Here is a 12,844-nt window from a genome sequence, read left to right on the forward strand (position 1 = left end):
GGGGTTTGCTTTCCAACAGTAATGAAACGGCAAGCACGAGTGAACTCACAAGCTGCCTTGTTTTACAACCCAGAGGCTGCAGTGGAGACTGTGCGGGAAAGCAAAGGTAAGTTTCTGGGTAGTGTCTGTGTGTTTATTTCTCTTGCAGAACTCTAAATAGTTGCTTCCGCCCCATAACGGTCCTCTCAGGGAGCCTCCGAGCTGTTTACGGAATCCGAGAGTTCCTGCAGTACATTTCCATGAGCTCATGAGCAGCTCCAGCTGTACCTTTTCCATTTCACATGTGCCCGAGAATATCTGTGCTGCTCAAGCCCTGCTTTGGGCTTGTGCTTTAAAGACAACGCAGCAGAAGGAAGGTGGTTAATTACCGTGTCATCAGGACATCTTTACAATCCCTGCTTTGGTCACTTCGTTAAAGCAATCAGAATGCCATTTCTCGCCTGCCTCTCTATGCTAATCAGCTAGTTGAGACTCCTCCCCCTCCAGCCTCCCTTAAGAACTGTACACATCCAGCTGTCACAGGGGCGAACTCCAACCAGGCAGATTTAAACCTTGATTTAACCCTGCAGCACTCTCCCCATTTGCTTGTACGATTCTCTGGCAGTCCTCTCTATACTAGAGGGACTGAACGTCCTATCAGAGAAGGACTTGAAAACGGCTAAAACTGACCAAGAGAGCTAATTTCGCTGAGAGACATCTTTTCTTTTTGTACGTTCTTAAAGGAGAAAGTTTCAGGGCGCTTTGGAATAAACTAAGAATTAAGTCGTGTTTCCAGCCAAATAAGTTGGCATCTTGGTAGACAGGAGGTGCAACACTGGTAAATATTTACTGCAGAAATCTTAACCAGGAGAAACTCTGGCATGTTCTTCGAGGGGTAAATATTTTACATGCAAGGCAAGATCTGCGCGTGCCTCTGTGTTCTTTCCAAGTGACTTCTGAAGAAGACAGTTTTAGATATCTGGCTGAGACGAAATGCGCTAGCGGTCCCCGAGCCACAGCCAGATCGTTGGTGCCATGTCTACAACACCAAGGAAAGACGACAGCCACCTGTTCACCAGTGTGCGCCCTTGTCAGCTGAAGGTGCAGGAGGAGCAGCAACCACAAGGTGGGTCTAGAAAGCAAAGTCCAGCCTTTCTGACTGTTTGTGTGTCTGGGAAAGGGTGGGCTGGCGAAGGGCCTGGAATCTCTGGAAGGAAGAATGATAGCGAGGCTGGACAGTGGGCTCACATGGCCTCACTGTTGATTTAAAGGATTATCAATAGTTGAAAGACTTTCAAGAATATGTATTCCTTGGAAACATGTACTCAGACTTCTAGTCATTGTCTGTTGTGTAGAGTGTGTGTAACTGGAGCAAGGCTGACTTGGCTACTGAAGAAATTTACCCAGGAGCAGCTTTGTTAGCCTGACACTATTCTCATGTCCTACCACTGATAGGAGCTTTGCTTAAAAACTAGCTTGGTGAGGACCTCTGACTCATTCATTGTGGAAAATACATATTTTGATATTCATTTTTATAGTCCAAAGAGATCTGGGACAGACAGTGTGGCATTTTACTCGATGGACATCTAAACACCAGGTTTTCCATGAATAATCTTTAAAAGCATTGACTACCCAGGCGGATGATGGATGATGATTGATACAAATAGACCAAATATTACTCTAGTTAAGGACGACAGAACTGCAACTAGTGGGAAAGGCTGTGAACTGATGACATCAGCACCACCTCCCCCCTCCCCCCCAGTGGTTAAGAACTTTCCCAAGTGTCTAACTTCTTGCAGACTGCCATGGATCTAGGATATACGGTGCATGAGCTCCTCGTTTATCTTCTGTACACCCAGCTTTGGATTTCACTGTTGTGGTCGGTAGTCGCTAACGAACTGAAACCTCCCACGTTCAGGGTAGCATCAGTGTGCTAACATTTGGTCTATGTCTCAAGCCACCTCCCTGCAAGAATCCCGACCTGAACCGAGTGACCTCATGCCACACGGGGCTTAGCAGAGTAGGGACAGGAGATAATTCCTGTGAAATGAGTCCAGTGCAAACTTTTCAGAGAGTGCTGCACCACCTAGTTTAAAAGAAGTAGTTTTGAACCAATAGCCTTAGACACACACTGTCCACGTGGCTTGCGTGTGACTAGAAAACCTTCCTTTTGTCTGTGTTTCCCTTGCTGCTCTTTGTTTATTTAAAATGTGCAAGGCCTCAGCTCCCACAATTCAGATGTAATACTTACAATAGGAAATTTGGTGAGAGGAGCCTAGAAAAGTGAGTTTTAAAAAAGTCTTGTGAGTAACTTCCTAAAGATGCCTGCTGTGAATATTTCAATAGGCAGCCTGATCTCTTCTTCAATGTACGTGTTTGGACTGTTCTTTTGCTTGCTTTTGAAAACAAAAGGCTAGACTTATTTGGCACATAGTACTCTGTAAACTGCCCTTTAAATGCCAATACCTGACGGCCAAATTCTTACGTCATTATATAAGCTCTCTCCAGGATTATTTTAGTGGGCAATGTCAGACACTTTTCACTAAAATTAACCCAGTTCAGCATAAATTAATAGTTACAACTGCACAGACGATTAGTTTCATGGGGTAAATTCTTAGAGAATGATATGTTCTAAAGATTATGCAATTTTTAAACTCTTTTTTTTTTTTTCTGGCCAAGTGGTTTTCCACTCCCCAGTACTGAATGAAAGGGTATGATCCTGGTAAGACTGGGCATCAGTGTTAAAATTTGTTTCCAATTTTATAAGTAGAAAATAATATCCCTCTGTTGTTTTAATTTAAGGACAGCTGTCTTGATGGCTCCTCCTTTACTGACCATATCCAGAGGAGCCTGGAAATACCATTATGATGACATGATTCCCAAAATACCAAGACGACTGCTTCTCTTTTCCCAGCCTGAAGCTCTTTACTCAGAATGTTTTGAAAGCAACCACATTCCTCTGTAGCCAACCCTGAAAATATATGCCCACCAAAACCACAATCCCTGAAGTTGTGAGGCGTGCTAATGAAACCCAGATGAGCTATTGAGTGCCACAAGAAATGTCATCTAGAGGTCTGACATGTGACCTGCTAAGTGGCAGCCCAGTTCCTAGAACCCACACGTTTACGTCTATTGCAGTCTTGGGGTTTAAAGATGCTCATTCAGTGTGGCGGCAATGGTTTCCCCAAAGTTCTATTTGCACCTTGCTATTTTGCAAAGTTCAGCAAAGGTCCAAGGAGGCAATGCCATTCATTGCCTCCTGAGTGGATCCAGCCTGGATTTGTACACCAGCTTCATTTGCCAGCATCCATCCGTGCTCCGTCTCACCATGACAAGTTCCCTATTTTGTATGTTGCATGTATTGGTGGAGAACATACAGAAACACATAGGAACATGAGTCCTTTGGCCTCACTTTGCCAGGCCAATCTTCTAGCTCTCATCTACCTTGTGGGTTCTGATTCATTCATATGTAACTCTATGGAAGCGTGGCCAGATTTAGTATATGTTTATATTTATAGCCCTTCATACAGTCAGTGTGCTAATGTATTTTATTTTAATTTTGATATTTGAGTCTTCCTATTTGGTCGCTCATGAAAATATACCATTTTGGTTGATTGCATAGATAAAAGTTATTTACTCTTTGACGACTTGGGCAGCAACTGTGTAAAGCACCGTGTCACACGCTTGGTAGATAAATGAACTAAGCCAGTTAAGCTAAGGTTCCTGTCCACCCTGAGCTGACTCTCGATGACGGACACTAAATTTGTCCAGAACAGAAATTTAGCCCCTTACTCTTTCTACCTCCTCTTACCTTACAGCTTCTTCTTTGCTATTTCTCATCCATTTATCTGTAATATGGACAACACTGGTAAGTGTTAATGTTTACATCTGTGAAGTTCATTATGTTTTACGTATATCAAACCAGCAGCCAGCCTTGTGTTTTCTTGTGCTTTAAGATTTACACATGGCTTCATCTATGTTCTCACCTACTGCACTCGACAAATGTGATGATGATGATGACGATGATGATGATGATGATCAGATGCTGCCTGCTCTTTTTTGTTCAGTGGAGGGCAATCTTTTGTTTTATTCAGGCTTTAAGATGACTGGGGGAAGCCTGTGCACATTGTGGAGAACTACATCCTAAGTTAATACATTTTAATGTCACTCAAAGCACTTGTAGACATGTTGACTAACTGTTAAATTCGAACTATGGCCCAGCCAAATCGACACATAAAATGAGCTTCTAAAACTCAGGGTAAATACCTCATTCTAAAGATGTATAGAGAGACCCCCCCAAGCATAAATGACCTTCTTAAGATTACATCATAATTAAGGGCTATTTTGAATGCTAGTTATGTTTTGTGTAACTGTTTTCCAAAGTGTGTACCTTAGTGTTACAATATTTTGATTTTTTCATAGGTTCGTATCAAAGAAACTTTTCCACAAGCATTCAAAATGCCTTGGAATGGTTCTTTGTGTCTTTTGATTCTGACCTCGAGTCTTTGAGTATCCTGTGGTTCTATCCAATTCTGACATTACCAAGAGGTAGTAAAGACTCCACACGTTGATCACACAAGGTTGCCCCATTTCAGACACTCATCATTAGGAGTTTGCAAACTAATCGTGCCTCTGCAAGATCAGCCAGCAACAAATTCAAAACATCCCAGTCCTCCCCAAGACTTGATAACTCGCCAGGATGGGTGACAGAATTCTGTGTTACTCGATCACTATTCCACGACAGAGGATGCAGATTATTAACTGGGTAAGAGTTGCAAGACTGGGAGGATTATGAGCACAGAAGCTGGTCTCCAGGGTGTCAGTTTGTGCCCTGCTCCCATATGCTGATAGATTCATTAGCCTGCAGGATCCACTGGTCAGTGTCTGAAGTTTTCATATGAGTTGCATTGTGTCGCTGTGATTGATGATGTCGTTGATCATGTGATGGGGCTCAGCTATCATCCCTTTTCTAGATGCCTTCAGTGGGCAGGAGCTGAACAGTTCAGCCTCCAATAATAGGCCTAGTCTTCCAATGTGACCAGTGCTATCCTTAAAAATATCTAAGAGTCTAATTGCCATTTCATTCACAAAACAAAGACACATCTGCCACTCAGAAAATTCAAAGTTTGTGAAGCACTGTGAAAGAAATCGGGACAAAGTACACATATTTATTACATTTGGCAATTTTCTGTCTGTGATTTATGCTCATTCAAAGTTTTTCCCTAAAAGTCAAGAATTGAAAGACATCCTCCAATGCCTGTTTGTTTTTTAATGAGAAACAGAAAGGGTTGGTTTCCTTTGGAAGGGGTAGTATAGAGGAACTGGGATATCTTAGAGGAGAGGAAAACACGACCAGAGTATAGTGTTTGAAAAAAAATCTATTTTCAATAAAAATATACAAAAAAGAAAGAAATATAGGCCAATGCTCTTAGCCTTTCATCTGTAATCAACACATTTTAATGATACCTACCATCGTATAGATGAATGTCAGAGCCTGAGAAGGCAAACACGTTTTTTTCTCCCAAGGTTGATTTCAAATGTGGGTTTTCTGAGGAATTAAGTATTAAGAACTAAGCTTGGGGCTGGGGATTTAGCTCAGTGGTAGAACACTTAACTAAGAAGCGCAAGGCCCTGGGTTCGGTCCCCAGCTCCGAAAAAAAGAACCAAAAAAAAAAAAAAAAGAACTAAGCTAATATTCTTCAACCCTTTAGACAGGCTGTAAAGTACACATTACACTTGGATTGTTCTGAGTGCACTGTTTTCTTCAAATCTTCTATGGCTGGGTATGAATGCACTCCATTTGTTACCTAGGGGACTTAGGAAGTAAATGGAATAAACACACTGCACGAAGCGGTACTGTAGTCATTACTGCACAATTATAAATGTGCAGTTCCTTTAGATGAGGTTATCATGAAACCATGTGGTGGTTCTCCAAACAGATCTTTTGTGGCCCTAAAACAATGATGCTGTACAAACAGTGCAACATTGTATGAGTGATAAATAGTCAAAATGGATGCAGACTCGGGTGTGGACACTTATTTCTGTTTTTCTGCAACCAAAAGGGAGCCTTGAAGAGACTCAAGTGACTTTCGTTCGAGCTGTGAAGTATTACTGGTATTTATCTTCACTCATTAAGAGAGATGGATATGGATTACTTTTAAAGAGTTGGGGAAATGAGAAGCTTTCTGCCTGGAAACCGTTTGACTGGAGTTCATGCTTGTACCTAGTGTTGGAATCTTTACCTCAGTAAACTTCCCTGATAGATAGGGTAGTGGATGATGGCTTAACGATACAGTTTCAGTTTGTAAGGAAGAAAGAGGTCTGGAGGTGAGCTGAACCGATGCCATGACTTCTGAACTGAATGCTTGCCACAGAATAAACTTTGTAGCAAGTATATTTTACCACCTTTTAAAAAAGCCACAGTTGCTCAAGGCCACATTTCTTGCTATTTGAATGCATATTTAAGAAAATCAAAGAAACAAATGTTGCTTGTTTTTCTAGCCTAAGAATAAAGCTCTAAGGAAGTAATCTGTCTATCCTTGGTTCTCAGAAGCTAGTTCCTGGGAAACAATAAAATTGATAAACTTCTCAACAGTAATTGGCAAAATAAAGATCAAAATATTTAGAATAGAACTGAGCTTTCTTAACCTGATGAAAGCAGACCATTTATGAGATAAGCAACATTAATGTCATGGATAAGAGAAGACAAAAGACTTGCCTTGTGAAGACCTGAGGGTGCTCCTTGTTACCACTTCTAGTCAAAGTGATGTTGAAGATTCTAGCCAGTGAACTAAGTTTCCTTAGAAGAAATAAAAGGTTTACATATCAGAAAGAATTTAAAGTGATTTTACTAAGGGATGATAGAAAAACCCCAAAGATAATCGGGAGTAAGAAGTCAAAAAACAAACTAAATTTTTTTTTTCTGCTTTTTTTCTTTTTTTCTTTTTTTTTTTTTTATTAACTTGAGTATTTCTTATATACATTTCAAGTGTTATTCCCTTTCCCGGTTTCCGGGCAAACATCCCCCTCCCCCCTCCCCTTCCTTATGGGTGTTCCCCTCCCAACCCTCCCCCCATTGCCGCCCTCCCCCCATAGTCTAGTTCACTGGGGGTTCAGTCTTAGCAGGACCCAGGGCTTCCCCTTCCACTGGTGCTCTTACTAGGATATTCATTGCTACCTATGAGGTCAGAGTCCCGGGTCAGTCCATATATAGTCTTTAGGTAGTGGCTTAGTCCCTGGAAGCTCTGGTTGCTTGGCATTGTTGTACTTTTGGGGTCTCGAGCCCCTTCAAGCTCTTCCAGTTCTTTCTCTGATTCCTTCAACGGGGGACCTATTCTCAGTTCAGTGGTTTGCTGCTGGCATTCGCCTCTGTATTTGCTGTATTCTGGCTGTGTCTCTCAGGAGCGATCTACATCCCGCTCCTGTCGGTCTGCACTTCTTTGCTTCATCCATCTTGTCTAATTGGGTGGCTGTATATGTATGGGCCACATGTGGGGCAGGCTCTGAATGGGTGTTCCTTCAGTCTCTGTTTTAATCTTTGCCTCTCCCTTCCCTGCCAAGGGTATTCTTTTTCCTCATTTAAAGAAGGAGTGAAGCATTCACATTTTGATCATCCGTCTTGAGTTTCGTTTGTTCTAGGGATCTAGGGTAATTCAAGCATTTGGGCTAATAGCCACTTATCAATGAGTGCATACCATGTATGTCTTTCTGTGATTGGGTTAGCTCACTCAGGATGATATTTTCCAGTTCCAACCATTTGCCTACGAATTTCATAAACTCGTTGTTTTTGATAGCTGAGTAATATTCCATTGTGTAGATGTACCACATTTTCTGTATCCATTCCTCTGTTGAAGGGCATCTGGGTTCTTACCAGCTTCTGGGTACTATAAATAAGGCTGCGATGAACATAGTGGAGCACGTGTCTCTTTTATATGTTGAGGCATCTTTTGGGTATATGCCCAAGAGAGGTATAGCTGGATCCTCAGGCAGTTCAATGTCCAATTTTCTGAGGAACCTCCAGACTGATTTCCAGAATGGTTTTACCAGTCTGCAATCCCACCAACAATGGAGGAGTGTTCCTCTTTCTCCACATCCTCGCCAGCATCTGCTGTCACCTGAGTTTTTGATCTTAGCCAATCGCACTGGTGTGAGGTGAAATCTCAGGGTTGTTTTGATTTGCATTTCCCTTATGACTAAAGATGTTGAACATTTCTTTAGGTGTTTCTCAGCCATTTGGCATTCCTCAGCTGTGAATTCTTTGTTTAGCTCTGAACCCCATTTTTTAATAGGGTTATTTGTTTCCCTGCGGTCTAACTTCTTGAGTTCTTTGTATATTTTGGATATAAGGCCTCTATCTGTTGTAGGATTGGTAAAGATCTTTTCCCAATCTGTTGGTTGCCGTTTTGTCCTAACCACAGTGTCCTTTGCCTTACAGAAGCTTTGCAGTTTTATGAGATCCCATTTGTCGATTCTTGATCTTAGAGCATAAGCCATTGGTGTTTTGTTCAGGAAATTTTTTCCAGTGCCCATGTGTTCCAGATGCTTCCCTAGTTTTTCTTCTATTAGTTTGAGTGTGTCTGGTTTGATGTGGAGGTCCTTGATCCACTTGGACTTAAGCTTTGTACAGGGTGATAAGCGTGGATCGATCTGCATTCTTCTACATGTTGCCCTCCAGTTGAACCAGCACCATTTGCTGAAAATGCTATCTTTTTTCCATTGGATGGTTTTGGCTCCTTTGTCAAAAATCAAGTGACCATAGGTGTGTGGGTTCATTTCTGGGTCTTCAATTCTATTCCATTGGTCTATCTGTCTGTCTCTGTACCAATACCATGCAGTTTTTATCACTATTGCTCTGTAATACTGCTTGAGTTCAGGGATAGTGATTCCCCCTGAAGTCCTTTTATTGTTGAGGATAGCTTTAGCTATCCTGGGTTTTTTGTTATTCCAGATGAATTTGCAAATTGTTCTGTCTAACTCTTTGAAGAAATGGATTGGTATTTTGATGGGGATTGCATTGAATCTGTAGATTGCTTTTGGTAAAATGGCCATTTTTACTATATTAATCCTGCCAATCCATGAGCATGGGAGATCTTTCCATCTTCTGAGGTCTTCTTCAATTTCTTTCCTCAGTGTCTTGAAGTTCTTATTGTACAGATCTTTTACTTGCTTGGTTAAAGTCACACCGAGGTACTTTATATTATTTGGGTCTATTATGAAGGGTGTCGTTTCCCTAATTTCTCTCTCGGCTTGTTTCTCTTTTGTATAGAGGAAGGCAACTGATTTATTTGAGTTAACTTTATACCCAGCCACTTTGCTGAAGTTGTTTATCAGCTTTAGTAGTTCACTGGTGGAACTTTTGGGATCACTTAAATATACTATCATGTCATCTACAAATAGTGATATTTTGACCTCTTCTTTTCCGATCTGTATCCCCTTGATCTCCTTTTGTTGTCTGATTACTCTGGCTAGAACTTCAAGAACTATATTGAATAAGTAGGGAGAGAGTGGGCAGCCTTTTCTAGTCCCTGATTTTAGTGGGATTGCTTCAAGTTTCTCTCCATTTAGTTTAATGTTAGCAACTGGTTTGCTATATATGGCTTTTACTATGTTTAGGTATGGGCCTTGAATTCCTATTCTTTCCAGGACTTTTATCATGAAGGGGTGTTGAATTTTGTCAAATGCTTTCTCAGCATCTAATGAAATAATCATGTGGTTCTGTTCTTTCAGTTTGTTTATATAATGGATCACGTTGATGGTTTTCCGTATATTAAACCATCCCTGCATGCCTGGGATGAAGCCTACTTGATCATGGTGGATGATTGTTTTGATGTGCTCTTGAATTCGGTTTGCCAGAATTTTATTGAGTATTTTTGCGTCGATATTCATAAGGGAAATTGGTCTGAAGTTCTCTTTCTTTGTTGTGTCTTTGTGTGGTTTAGGTATAAGAGTAATTGTGGCTTCGTAGAAGGAATTCGGTAGTGCTCCATCTGTTTCAATTTTGTGGAATAGTTTGGATAATATTGGTATGAGGTCTTCAATGAAGGTTTGATAGAATTCTGCACTAAACCCGTCTGGACCTGGGCTCTTTTTGGTTGGGAGACCTTTAATGACTGCTTCTATTTCCTTAGGAGTTATGGGGTTGTTTAACTGGTTTATCTGTTCCTGATTTAACTTCGATACCTGGTATCTGTCTAGGAAATTGTCCATTTCCTGAAGATTTTCAAGTTTTGTTGAATATAGGCTTTTATAGTAAGATCTGATGATTTTTTGAATTTCCTCTGAATCTGTAGTTATGTCTCCCTTTTCATTTCTGATTTTGTTAATTTGGATACACTCTCTGTGTCCTCTCGTTAGTCTGGCTAAGGGTTTATCTATCTTGTTGATTTTCTCAAAGAACCAACTTTTGGTTCTGTTGATTCTTTCTATGGTCCTTTTTGTTTCTACTTGGTTGATTTCAGCTCTGAGTTTGATTATTTCCTGCCTTCTACTCCTCCTGGGTGTATTTGCTTCTTTTTGTTCTAGAGCTTTTAGGTGTGCTGTCAAGCTGCTGACATATGCTCTTTCCTGTTTCTTTCTGCAGGCACTCAGCGCTAATAGTTTTCCTCTTAGCACAGCTTTCATTGTGTCCCATAAGTTTGGGTATGTTGTATCTTCATTTTCATTAAATTCTAAAAAGTTTTTAATTTCTTTCTTTATTTCTTCCTTGACCAGGTTATCATTGAGTAGAGCATTGTTCAATTTCCACGTATATGTGGGCATTCTTCCCTTATTGTTATTGAAGACCAGTTTTAGGCCGTGGTGGTCCGATAGCACGCATGGGATTATTTCTATCTTTCTGTACCTGTTGAGACCCGGTTTTTGACCAATTATATGGTCAATTTTGGAGAAAGTACCATGAGGAGCTGAGTAGAAGGTATATCCTTTTGCTTTAGGATAGAATGTTCTATAAATATCCGTTAAGTCCATTTGGCTCATGACTTCTCTTAGTCTGTCGACATCACTGTTTAATTTCTGTTTCCATGATCTGTCCGTTGATGAGAGTGGGGTGTTGAAATCTCCCACTATTATTGTGTGAGGTGCAATGTGTGTTTTGAGCTTTAGTAAGGTTTCTTTTACGTATGTAGGTGCCCTTGTATTTGGGGCATAGATATTTAGGATTGAGAGTTCATCTTGGTGGATTTTTCCTTTGATGAATATGAAGTGTCCTTCCTTATCTTTTTTGATGACTTTTAGTTGGAAATTGATTTTATTTGATATTAGAATGGCTACTCCAGCTTGCTTCTTCTGACCATTTGCTTGGAAAGTTGTTTTCCAGCCTTTCACTCTGAGGTAGTGTCTGTCTTTGTGTCTGAGGTGTGTTTCCTGTTGGCAGCAGAATGCAGGGTCCTCGTTGCATATCCAGTTTGTTAATCTATGTCTTTTTATTGGGGAGTTGAGGCCATTGATAGTGAGAGATATTAAGGAATAGTGATTATTGCTTCCCGTTATATTCATATTTGGATGTGAGGTTATGTTTGTGTGCTTTCATTCTCTTTGTTTTGTTGCCAAGACGATTAGTTTCTTGCTTCTTCTAGGGTATAGCTTGCCTCCTTATGTTGGGCTTTACCATTTATTATCCATTGTAGTGCTGGATTTGTAGAAAGATATTGTGTAAATTTGGTTTTGTCATGGAATATCTTGGTTTCTCCATCAATGTTAATTGAGAGTTTTGCTGGATACAGTAACCTGGGCTGGCATTTGTGTTCTCTTAGGGTCTGTATGACATCAGTCCAGGATCTTCTGGCCTTCATAGTTTCTGGCGAGAAGTCTGGTGTGATTCTGATAGGTCTCCCTTTATATGTTACTTGACCTTTTTCCCTTACTGCTTTTAATATTCTTTCTTTATTTTGTGCGTTTGGTGTTTTGACAATTATGTGACGGGAGGTGTTTCTTTTCTGGTCCAATCTATTTGGAGTTCTGTAGGCTTCTTGTATGTCTATGGGTATCTCTTTTTTTAGGTTAGGGAAGTTTTCTTCTATGATTTTGTTGAAGATATTTACTGGTCCTTTGAGCTGGGAGTCTTCACTCTCTTCTATACCTATTATCCTTAGGTTTGATCTTCTCATTGAGTCCTGGATTTCCTGTATGTTTTGGACCAGTAGCTTTTTCTGCTTTACATTATCTTTGACAGTTGAGTCAATGATTTCTATGGAATCTTCTGCTCCTGAGATTCTCTCTTCCATCTCTTGTATTCTGTTGGTGAAGCTTGTATCTACAGCTCCTTTTCTCTTCTTTTGGTTTTCTATATCCAGGGTTGTTTCCATGTGTTCTTTCTTGATTGCTTCTATTTCCATTTTTAATTCCTTCAACTGTTTGATTGTGTTTTCCTGGAATTCTTTCAGGGATTTTTGTGTCTCCTCTCTATGGGCTTCTACTTGTTTATTTATGTTTTCCTGGAATTCTTTCAGGGATTTTTGTGTCTCCTCTCTATGGGCTTCTACTTGTTTATTTATGTTTTCCTGGAATTCTTTCAGGGATTTTTGCGATTCTTTCAGGCATTTTTGCGATTCCTCTCTGTAGGCTTCTACTTGTTCTCTAGGGGAGTTCTTCACGTCTTTCTTGAAGTCCTCCAGCATCATGATCAAAAATGATTTTGGAACTAGATCTTGCTTTTCTGGTGTGTTTGGATATTCCATGTTTGTTTTGATGGGAGAATTGGGCTCCGATGGTGCCATGTAGTCTTGGTTTCTGTTGCTTGGGTTCCTGCGCTTGCCTCTCGCCATCAGATTATCTCTAGTGTTACTTTGTTCTGCTATTTCTGACAGTGGCTAGACTGTCCTATAAGCCTGTGTGTCAGGAGTGCTGTAGACCTGTTTTTCCTCTCTTT

The 12,844-nt window shown here is 40.6% G+C and overlaps 1 protein-coding gene across 12 annotated transcripts in view; it reads left to right on the plus strand.

Moving 5' to 3' along the window:
* Positions 1 to 520: 520 nt before the first annotated feature.
* Ranbp3l (RAN binding protein 3-like) overlaps positions 521 to 12,844 on the plus strand; it is a 60,875-nt gene continuing 48,551 nt past the window's right edge. For 8 of the 12 annotated variants that reach the window (XM_087639821.1, XM_087639824.1, XM_087639828.1 and 5 more), the window contains exon 1: positions 521 to 1,105. In XM_087639821.1, coding sequence (XP_087495947.1) covers positions 1,015 to 1,105 — 91 coding nt within the window. In that variant the 5' untranslated portion in view covers positions 521 to 1,014. Of the gene's footprint in view, positions 1,106 to 3,797; positions 3,848 to 12,844 lie in introns of all 12 variants that reach the window. The other 4 variants (XM_087639859.1, XM_087639867.1, XM_087639870.1 and 1 more) reach the window with 1 other exon arrangement.

The sequence above is a fragment of the Rattus norvegicus genome, chromosome 2, assembly GCF_021556685.1.
Source record: "Rattus norvegicus strain SHRSP/BbbUtx chromosome 2, alternate assembly SHRSP_T2T, whole genome shotgun sequence".
In the NCBI taxonomy this organism is placed as follows: Eukaryota; Metazoa; Chordata; class Mammalia; order Rodentia; family Muridae; genus Rattus; species Rattus norvegicus.